The sequence below is a fragment of the Clarias gariepinus genome, chromosome 7 (genome assembly GCF_024256425.1).
Source record: "Clarias gariepinus isolate MV-2021 ecotype Netherlands chromosome 7, CGAR_prim_01v2, whole genome shotgun sequence".
Lineage (NCBI taxonomy): Eukaryota > Metazoa > Chordata > Actinopteri > Siluriformes > Clariidae > Clarias > Clarias gariepinus.
Window position 1 is genome coordinate 21,199,074 of NC_071106.1, and position 12,067 is coordinate 21,211,140.

The 12,067-nt window shown below is 35.5% G+C and overlaps 1 protein-coding gene across 1 annotated transcript; it reads right to left on the reverse strand.

The window, feature by feature from the left end:
• Window positions 1–5,815: 5,815 nt before the first annotated feature.
• LOC128528027 (leukotriene B4 receptor 1-like) lies at window positions 5,816–8,089 on the reverse strand. Its single transcript, XM_053500752.1, has one exon. It carries the CDS (start codon window positions 7,988–7,990, stop codon window positions 7,010–7,012), a length of 981 nt encoding a protein of 326 aa, XP_053356727.1. The 5' UTR covers window positions 7,991–8,089; the 3' UTR covers window positions 5,816–7,009.
• Window positions 8,090–12,067: the final 3,978 nt, after the last annotated feature.

Below are 12,067 nucleotides of genomic sequence, written 5' to 3' on the forward strand. Positions count from 1 at the left end.
AAATATTTTTCACACTTAAACCACTGAGACCATCAAACTAATTTTAAGAATACACAAAGATAACCAGAGTAAAAACAAAATACAGTATTTAAATTATGTTTTTATTTATTAATGAAAAAGTGATTGCATTCAAACCTAATAACTGCAATCCAACTTGTGATAACTGGCAATTAGGTATCAACGTCATTGCAACATTTAACTTTAAGTATACTCTTTTTTAACAGAACCCTGTAGTGCAAGTTTTCTAAGAATAAAATCGTTAATTTGACATAAAATTACTATGGAGAAATTTAAGCCCACTGTTCTTTGTAGAACTGTTTAAATTCAGGCATTTTTTAGGGTTTTTAAACAGGAACAGCCTGTTTAAGGTCATCTCAATTGGATTTTTTAAAATTAATTTTTTTCCGATTTTCTCCCTAATTTAGTCATGTCCAATTCCTCCCCGTCACTAGGGGCCTCCGACATTAAGGCTACTACTACCACTCAGTAGAGATGGCCGAAGACTATGACTCCAGCCGACCACATCTCTTCTAAATGCTCGCTCACGCACTGTTGGGGGGCGGCGTAACACACACTCGGAGGACAGCGTGCGCGGACCCCTGATTGGCTGTAGATTATTGTGGTTAACAGTAGATTATTGTGGGAGCACTAAGTACCTCTCATCCCTCTCCTCTGAGGGAGCTTGGCCAATCAGCTCTCCCTAGACCTCCGGCTGCGAGAGGTTACAGCATCACCCAGGAATCGAACTCACGATCTCCATATGCTGTACCACTATGGCGTTATATTCCTGCCACAATTCTGAGCGCCTGGTTTGACATTTTGAGAGCAGACAAAGCAACAGCTCGATTCTGCGCGTGCAGTTTCTCCCCTGCTCGCTCAACATGTTCTCCGCGCACGCGCGACTTCTCGATTCTGTGCGCGCTCGACTCTGTCTGCACGCGCGCGCAACATTTCTTTTCTGTGCGCGCTCGACTCTGCCTGTACGCTCGCTCAACTTTGTCCAGCGTTACAAAACTGCCACAAAACCAGCCAATCACAGGCTTCCACACACACACTTCGTCTGATTGGCTGTTCCTTCTCTATCAGCTGGCAAAATGTGCTTTTAAAATGGTCATTGTCTCAAAGCAGCTTTACAAAATCAAAAGAAAATAATAAGAAATTAAAATTATATTATTATATATAATTATTTACAAATGAAAAGAAATTATATAAGGGAAGCAATGTAAATAAATTTGCATTTATTTATAAATATTATAAACAAATATAATAGTATTTATTTTTATTTAATGAAGTAAACGAAATATTCCAATTTCGTTTGTCCATTGTGTGTTTTTATTTACTTATCTAATTATCCATATAGCTCATTGTTAGACCACATTGACTAAAATTCAAATCGGACAACTCGGTCGCTTTACTTATAAACCTTTATTTACAAGGCTTCCGTTAAGCGGTCGATAGTAGTGCCACTTGATTGGAGGAGAAACAACTAATCAGAAGTAGTGTGTGGAAGTCTGTGATTGGCTGGTTTTGTGGCAGTTTTGTTTTGTAACACTGGACAAAGTTGAGCGCGCACAGAATCGAGAAGTCGCGCGTGCGCGGAGAACATGTTGAGCGAGCAGGGGCGGAACTGCACGCGCAGAATCGAGCTGTTGCTTTGTCTGCTCTCAAAATGTCAAACCACGCGCTCAGAATTGTGGCAGGAATATAACGCCATATACCACTGCATTAATTATGGCAAGTCATAAGCTGCAAAGTCACACTTCCAATACCATGTTTGACTGCATTAGTTTTATGTCAGATTTAACTCAATGCACATCTTCCAAAAAACATAATCTTGTCTCATCAGTCCACAGAATACTCATCCCAAGACAAACCTTTGTGGGTTTTTTTTTTTCCGGTCAGCAGTGGCTTTTGGCTTGGAACTCCAATGGATGCTAGTTTTGCCTTTTGCTTATTGTTGAATCATGAACACTGGCCTTAACTGAGGCAAGTGATGCCTACACTCCTTTCAAAGTTGTGCGAGTCGTTGTTGTGCGTATGGAGTGATTTTGTAGGTTGCCCACTCCTAGGAAGGTTTATAAAACTTGTTGCAAGTTTTCTTTACTTGTACATGTACATATCACTATGGTTTGCTGGAGTCTCAAAGCCTTAAAATGGCTTGGTAAACCTTTCCTGACCGATGCATGTCAATTACTTTGCTTTGCATCTGTTATGGAATTTCTTTATATCATGTTGCTTTTTTAGATCTTTCAGTGTGCTTCACTTTGACAGTCAGGTTATGTTTAAATATTTTTATTTAATTCAACAGGTCTGGCATTAATCTGGCCTGCATGTGGAAAGTGAAATTTAATTGGCCACGGCACCAGAACTGACAAAAGCCTTGAAGCTGGGAAAGTGTGTTTAAGTGCAGCTAAATGAGCTTAGCAGAAAAAAAGAGAAGCTCTGTTTTTGTGGTTAAGAAATATTCTATTTCAAGTCCTCTTAAAAAAACATCCTGTGCTAAGCCTTCACAGTTTTCTTCAGAAGAAATATCACATGGTCCTGAGCTAACACTGGATACACATGCGTAAGCCCTAAATTTCCTGGCATAGCAAAACTATTAGGCAACAGAGTGGTGTAGTGATTAGCACTGTCGCCTTGCACCTCCAGGGTCCAGGTTCGATTTCCAAATATTAGGTATTTAATAAAATAGGTTGTCATAACTCTTATGTTTATAAAGGATTTTCTAATATATATTTTTTATTTATTCATTTATTGTATTTTTTTATTTGCAAAGTGCTGAAGGGGAGTTTGCATAGGGTATCACTGACATTAAACTGCCACTCAGAATAGGCAATGATATCATAGTACAGTACATTGATTTTTGGGTGACCACTACCCAAAATCAGGAGCAAAATTCAAAAGGAAATTACTGCAACAGTATGTAGATTGACTAAAACTTGCTTTTAGAGAAGGTTCAGCTGTACTTTTGTCATTGTAGGTAATCAAGATTACATATTTCTACTCCACAGCTTTTTACTTAGCATTTGCATAGACCTGTACAATGCAATCATTTGAAACAAAAATATTTAATTTAATTTTATTTATTTTTAACATTACCACAAAACAATTTTATATAATAAAATGGGTGTACATTAAAACAAAAGTATTACAATAGAAAATTTGTACTATAAATAAAAGAAATTCATATTTTATAAAATGTATATCTCAAGTTATTTCCAATAAGGAAGTAGGGACAATGGTGGCAAGGAAGTATCCAATGAGATTACATGAGCAAGGAACCTTAAGAGGAACCAGACTTAATTTCCAAACAGCATTTTACTTGGAGCCAATGTGGCGTTGAGATGTTAGGGGTGATGAGCTCATATCTTCTGTTTTTTTTTAGGACTGATGAATTCCACTAATAATAGTAGCTAATAAAAACTAATAATTTAGCAATGATAAAGTGGAGTAATCATTTCCTGTATGACTTTATCAGTCTTTCACATCACTTTGGTTCATTCCTCTTTACAACATTGCTTCAGTTCATTGAAGTATTGGGGCATTTGATTATGCATATCTCACTTGAGGTCCCACCGCAGCATTTCAAGTTGGTTTGAAATCTGCACTTTCCCAAAAATGGTAAATGATAGACAATTTTCTTTTCAAGACAGTTAATGTCAAAGTAATGCTAGTTTTTTAAATATGGTAAAATTCCCAGTTTAGATTAATTGAGATGGTTCTACAGAATAACACAGGGCTTGAACAAAGAAACAAGATATATTTCTTATACATAAAGTATATACAGTAGGTGTGAACAGTTGAAACATCAATAGGAGTCTTGGAGAAACCTGATTTCACCTGAGCCAGGTCTTCATAGATCTTGCATATTTATTGAAATAAATTTATATTCAGTGAACAGATGCTCCTGCTGAAAAAAGTTCAGCACATCAGTCACGTTACCCCAAATAAAATGCTTTTCTGAATGTTATAATACATCTGTTTTGCCATGGGCACCCACCCAAGTCTTTCACACACTCTGTTCACACAGTTCTGTGTTTTAAAAAAAAATCACCGTTTTTTTGCTTGTGTTCTAAATTGCATTTTTTAAATATAGTATGTGTACTTTGGAATACATTTAAGAGTGCACATGATTCTGACATACAATATGTTCATAAACGATATTATAAGAGACCAGTTTATCCAGTTTATTGAAATGTATTAGACAATACATTGGAAAATATTTAAAATTTACACGAATATAAGAAGATGGCTGAACCACTGGATGTCTGTAAAAAGCCCTCAGCCTTTGTGAGTTTTCAGGTGAGTTTTAGATTATTTACTTATTTAGTTGTCATGATGAGGCCTAAATCCTCATTAAATATGAGCATAGCTATTGTAGTTATATTATCATTTACTTAATTAATCAAATTATCTGCCTTAAAATTATTAATGGCTTTCATGTTATAGTTTAGCTCTGAGTAACATACAGTATATAAGGTGGAACCTTAATAGTCACTCAGGGTCTTATATAGAGTCTTATATAACCAGAGCTCTTTCAGGTTTCTCATTAGGTGCTTCAATGAGAAGAGTGCAATTGTTAGACAGGTTGGGCAGGCCTTACCATTAGCTTTGGCTGTACAGTAATTTCACTGAATGGTCACCTAATAGTAAGCATTTTTATTGTCATGACTTTTATTGTAATGCTTGAGGTGGGAGATTACTAAATCTGTCTTATTGCTGCAATCTTCTCCATCAAAGTGTGAACTCATGTACACTTGTAATAAATACAGTTAACGATATTATTAACAATGGAGGAAGCATGACAGAACATGATGCCCTACAGACTAAACAAACCAAATGTTTGCCATAATGTGTGTTTAATGTTCCTTAAGTGAAAATGTGTGGATATTACTTCAGACACATCTGGCAAGGATGCCATCTACTGCCTGTCTTTAGACATAAATGAAATGTGTTTTTATAAAAGAAGAAACAGATTAAAAATATAATAAAATATAGTGCAAAATTGTTTATGAAAACAGGGTCAACGCTATAGTTAAAGCATTGATATAAGCAACAAACTCACAGAAGATGATTAAAAAAAAATATTTTTTTTTTTAAACAAATCTATAATTCAGTTACAATTAATTCAGTTTAAATTAATTGTATTTGTATAGTGCTTTTACAACAGAAATCTTTGCAAAGCGGCTTTACAGGAATAAAAAATCTGGATATAAATAATAAAAAAGAGGTGGCAAGGGAAAAACTTGAAAACAACCAGACAAAATAGCAGCCATCCTTGTTTGGCAAACACCATAACATATATAATAAAATAATGGGACAATAAAAATGAATCCCTTTTATATGTGTGTGCTATGAGGTCAAAAGTACAATTGGTAAACAGGAAATGTGTGTTAGTTTATATAAAGCCCACTCTATAGAGATTGCCAGCTGTTCACTAATGGAAACGTTGGTTAAAAACAAACAAACTCACAGTTATGGTAGCACTTTGAGCAAGAAAATATCGGCTAACATTATGTCATCTTAAACAACACAATACTTATTATACCTTGTACTTGGTAATTGCTTCATTTTGAATTGCCTCTAAACTGTCCGTGTTGTGTTTCAATTTTTCATCACTGCTAATGTACATAAGTGTGAGTTTCTGCCAATGCACTGACAGGTTCATGACTCACCTGATGGCTAACATGAGATACAAAGCTTACAAGCTTACAAGAAAAAGGCTGAATCTCAAATCCCTCTCTACCCCTGAATAAGGACACTATTGGTATTTCTATACCCCAAAAAATGCACTAAATTTCCATTTTATAATATTTGTGATTTAACCCCAGAACATTTAGTTAACTGAGACTATTGTAAAGCAGGACAAGAGGAGACATTAAGAAAAACTCCACCACTGTGATTTATTCCCCTTTTGGCTACATATAACTGCCAAAAATATAAGTTCTCTTATTCCAATCATTATCTAATGTGCAGTTTATTAACAGGAAAGGCATGGATATATAGTCTTCTATCATATAAGGTTACAACAAGACTTAGGAAAAAGACAGAAGTGGATCACAGTCATATGTAGGAGGGTTTATCAAAACACATAAGACTGTGTAGTGCATCTTCTCTACAACATACATTTCTTTTATAATGTCTTATTAATTAGAAAGCTTGATGCATCAGTTACCTGCACATCATTTTATGACTTTTAAAGCCCATCATATTCCATATTCCATCTAATGTAATTACATTACGATAACAAATCTAACAAACTTTTGCAAATTAATACCCTCATCACATTCTTCATTTGTTTTCACATGCTGGTTTCTCTTCTCATTTCTCTTTTGGCACAGAAATATACATCATCATTTAACAAAAGAGTCATTAGAAGTCATTATTAACAATAATGCATGTCTCATGTTGGACGATGGTACTTCCACTGTCCACTGCTGGGACTGATGTTATAGTAGTCAAGTAACTGCATAAGGGGCTATAGCCACAGCTATCCTATAATAACCAAATTGTTGGTGGTGATGATGTAACATAAAGACTAAATAAATCTAAAAAAGACATGGTTTATTAAGTAAAGAATGAAGGCTCACCCATTTAATGATGGCTTTAATAGGACAAAAGTATTTTTTTGGGAAAAGAAAGCACTTTGTTTTAAGGAAGTAAACAGGTCTAAGGAAGTGAAAAATGTTTATTTAGTAGAAGCATAGTATTTTTTCTAGATTAATTAACAAACAGCTTCACAAATTAATGAAATACAATGAAAATATAATAAAAAAGAGGAATACTATATGTACTATATTATTACACTCAGTAACATAAAGAATAACCCCAACATGATAATAGACAAGAAGTTACATTGAATTATAAGCAGTAAGACAGTTATGCAACTGTACCTCCAAAGCTATAGACATTAAATTCCCAAAGAAGAAACAGCACTTATGGTTCATTATAACCGCACAATATCCTTTAATATTGTTTTAAGATTATTATGACAAGCATTTGTATGTACTCAGTTTTTTATATTTACTTCTATTGTATTTTTTTCTTCATGATGCCTCTTTTTCTTAAAAATCCCTGATGCAACTGCATAAAGAAATGGGTTCACACAGCAGTTAATTATAGTAACAGTTTTGCTCAGATCTCCTGTTGCTCTACGAAACATTTTCAGTTGATCATAGACAGCTGGAGACGATGTCTTAGTCAAAGTAGTAGCGATGTCAATCACGTTGATGATGTGTACAGGAGTCCAGAAAAGAAAAAAGGCTGTGACAATACTGATCACAAGCCTTCTCATTCTGTTCTTCCTTTCCTTAATATTTCTACATCCTTGTAGCTGTGTTCTGTAGATCCAGCAGTATGATGCAGCTATAATGGTTAAAGGTAGGACATATCCAAACTGGACCTCCAACACAAGAACTGCAACCTTTCCAGAGGGTGATGATATGTTTTTCTGGCACCTTAGAGATTCCCTCTTGAGCTGAACATCTTGAATAAAAAGTATGGGCAAGGCAAAAACCATGGCTAAACTCCAGAGCCCAATCAACAGTAAGTGTCTGCGAACCTTCCGCAGTCTTTCCAGTGCACCGACATCAGGAACTCTTGACTTAATTGTGTGGTAGTGATGTGCAGCCATCATAGTTACAGTCAACACACCACCATACATAGCACAGTATGTTAGATACACCAAAAACCTACATGACCAAAGGCCAAATGTCCATCCATTCAGCAGACCAGAAACTCCAAAAGGAGCCAAACTGAGAACCAAAGAATCTGCTATAGCTAGATTTAGCATAAGCTTTACGGTGAAGCTCATGCGCTTGTTCCACTGTCGAGCGATGGTTATTATAACTGCAATGTTGCTGGGTAATCCAACCAAACAGCACACGCTTAGAAATACTGCAGCGCCTACCTGTTTGGAGCCCACAGGACCAATGGTGCTGTCAAAATCAGACTTGTAAGTATGATTGGTGCCAATGTTGAGATGGTCCATGGTCAAGCAATTGCACAGCCAAGAATACACACTTTGTTTTAGAGTGGAGTTTAAAAGTGCAGTTGTTTCCCTAAAAGTTTTGTGTAACACTGCTGAGACAACTTGTCTTTCAATCCACAGCTTCCTTAAACACATGAAAAAGAAAGCAGGTTAAACTTGGACTCACTTCTCAGTTAAAACTATGAAACTGATCCACACTTTAAATTTGTTAGACTCATATATAATTTACATATTTTGTATCTAATGTTGATGAATTAATGCTATTATTTATTAGTAAAATTCTTTTAAACAAATTTGGTGACTGCCATGTACACTGCCTGGTCAAAAAGTTGCACACTCTAAGATGACCATTTCATGACCGTTAGTTTGACTACAGCACACATGATTCCTCATGCTTTAAGAACCAGTCTTTTAATCCTGGAATATGTCTGTGCCATCTGGGAAGAAAAACTCCATTGATGACCCTGGTCAATCAATACATTCAGATTATCAGCTAACTTTATTTCATTGCCACATAGCGTTGCGGAACCTAGACCTGACCAACTGAAGCAACCACAGGTCATAGTACTCTCTCCAGAGGCTTGTACAGAAAGTACAAAAGTCAATCTGAACTCTTCAGACCACATGACCTTTATTTCCTATCAATCTAATTTTTCTTTGTTTAATGTCACTAACGTGTTTTTTTTATGGCCACACAGCTGTTTAGTTCCAATTGTGTGAATTCTTGTCCTGTTATGTGCTAATGGAAATGCTTGTATTTTCACTATAAAACATAAGTATGTTTTCTTTACTGTTGATCTTTTAAGCATGCAACTTCATCAAGTAATTAAGTGAAAACCATTCATGATTTTTTTTCCCTTACAAAAAAAGGTAACTGCAGTTTCTGGAATAAAGTACATTTTGTAAAATATAATGCAGTACAATGCAGTTGGAGTGCAGTACAATGCAGTTTTATTGAAATATGTAACTTTGTAGTTATTGAACAGTTCATTGCTAAAATGGCCCTATATAAAGGTAGTTAACTGCCATAACTGTAACTGCAGTTATCCTGCACTTAAGTATTGCAGGGTTGTACTGTACTGCAGTAGCTGTTATCCTATCTAGGCTATTCTACAAAGTATTATTATTATTATTATTATTATTATTATATGTTAATTAACTTCCTTCTGTTTAATTCAGACAGGACAGACATTCTGGTAATTGAACCACATGCTTCTAGAAGCAAGCTTTTTGATCACACTGTAACTTTGGATGGCCTTTTTGTTCCATCAAGTGCAACAGTAAAATACCTTGGTGTGATTATAGATTCCAATCTTTCATTTTAAACTCATTTAAATAATATTACCAGGATAGCATTCTTTCACCTCAGAAATATAGCCGGGACAAGGAATATATATGTATGACTTGGCTTCCTGTCCAGGGCGTACCATGCCTTGTGCCCTAAGCCTCCTGGGATAGGCTCCAGGCCCCCGTGACCCTGAATACAGGATAAAGCGGTATAGACGATGAGTAAGTGAGTAAGTGAGTAACTGATTGAGTGAGTAAGGAATATATTGTCACTAAACAATGCAAAATAATTAGGTCATGCTTTTTTTGTGCAAAGCTTTAAATTAGTTTAGAGAGGTGTGGGGTTCTCAGAACACATTTATATTTTTGTTTAGTCAGTCTTAATCCTTTGTCTTTAGGTGTCTGAATGCCTTCAGGAGGTGGACATCACTCTATGGAACAAATAGGTGGTTGGATTTTACTTTATAACTATTACAGGTTTAAGTTAAAAATTCACACATCTCCCAAAAGTCAACTTTCTTTTTATGAATCCAATGGTGGTCATTTGGACAACAAAACACTTTTTTCTGAGTTTTTTTGCTTGATTTGCTTTATTTGTTGTCGTTTGTTAATAGAATCTGCAAAATCTCCACACATGACACTAAGGAGGCTCTCTCAGCTCAACCAGAAGAACCCCCCCCCCTCCCCCCCACACACACAGATTTCACTCACAAATAATAGTCTGAATCTCTATATCCAGCATAATTTTTCCTGCGTCTTTATTTGCCTCCACTAAAAACTTATTTTCAGCAGAAGCCCTGACTGAGCTAACACTCACATATTTGTCCACAACTGTGGTAAACACATTAGAAGAAATCTAACTTCTGCAAATTAATTCCCTTATTACTTTCTTCATCTGTTTTCACACGCTGGTTTCTCTTTTCATTTCTCTTTTGGCGCAAAAATATACCTTGAAAGTCATTATCAACAAAAATGCATGTCAAATGGCCGATGGTACTTCCGCTGTCCACTGCTGTGACTTATGTTACGAAACATCATGATGATTTTGCAAAAGGGGTTATAGACACAGTGACCCTATTATAACTAAATGGTTAGTGGTGATAGTTTAAGTTAAAGACCAAATAAATCCAAAAGGACATGGTTTCTCAAGAAAAAAAATGAAGGCTCTGGCTCTCCCATGTAATGATGGCTTTAATTGGACAATATATATATATATATATATATATATATATATATATATATATATATATATATATATATAGGAAAGAAAGAAAGTAAACAGATATAAGAAAGTGAAAAGTGTAAAAGAAAAAATACTAAACAAAGACAGTTTAGTATTTTCTTTCTATATTTATTCAGAAACTGCTCTACAAAGCAATGAAACAATATAATAAAAAACAATTAGAATAAATGAATATATGTACTATATTATTACACGTTGTAACATAAAGAATAACCCCAACATGATAACAGACAAAAAGATACAGTGGATAATAAACTGTAAGACAGTTATGCAACTGCAACTCAAAAGCTATGGACATTAAATCCCCAGAGTAGAAACAGACAGTGGCGGAGCCAGGAAATTTTCTGTGGGGTGGCCAGGATGATTATGTGATCATTTTGGGGGTGGCATAAATTAGAACTATATTTAGGTCACCTACTGTAAACCACACACCTCCTTAAGAAAGAACATACAGGAAACAGTTGTTTTATTATAACCATTAGTTGTTTTATTTTAGTTATAAAAAAAGTCTCCAAGTCAGGTGAGAGTCAAATCAAGTCAGTTACAATTACAAACTACTTTACAAAATGCATAAAAAACGTATTTACAATATGTAAACATATTTACATATAAAGCGTATTTACGAAAGTGAAATACTTGAGTGTAACTTTTTATTTTTAAAAAATTAATTATGTCTGATGCCTTTCTCTTCATGTCTGCTGCTCTGACATGATACAGTGCACATCACCATCATTACAACTAGTACTTGCAAAATTAACAAAAACAAACAATAAAATTGACAGCCCAAGTTAACAAACTATAACATTCTTTTAACAAACTAACACATTTTGTTTGATTTAACTTATTTGCAGGAGTTATATATCATCAATAGATGTGCTAGTCAATTATCATGTTACCAAAACTATCAACAAATTATTCAAAAAGTAGTCAGTCTTTAGTTGGAATGACAAATGTGACATCATTTTATTTTTTTCTCTTTTTTTGCCTTTTGTAGCTTACTAAACAGTTTAATTACGAATTCACCAAGGCATAAAGAAGTTAGAAAATGCTTATACTTTTACTATCTTTTCTTTTGTATTAGATTAATAGTGTTTAAACAAGATTGCCTGTAATTATTTGTTGTTCCGTCGCATTTTCAAATTCCCGCCAGTGGTACTGGACTCCTCTCCGCTCCGCTCCACTCCACTTCACTCATAGAAATATATCCGCTCCACCGGGCTCCACTCAATGACAGTAAAAGAACTTCACTCCACTGGCGGTACCAGGATGTGCGCACACAAAAGTGTCCGGCATTGCTGTGGCAGTACAAAAAAGGTTCCGCGTCGCGCGGGTGGTTGCATGGATGGCTGTGGTCAGACCAGGGGGGGCCAATAGGGTGGCCGGGGTTCGGCGGGGGGTGGCCTTGCCCCCCCCCGGCCACCCCCTGCCTCCGCGCCTGGAAACAGAACTCATGGTTCCCAACAGCACGATATCTTCCAATATTATTTTAAGATTATTATGACAAGCGTTTGTATGTTAGTTTGTTACATTTACTTTTGTTTTATATA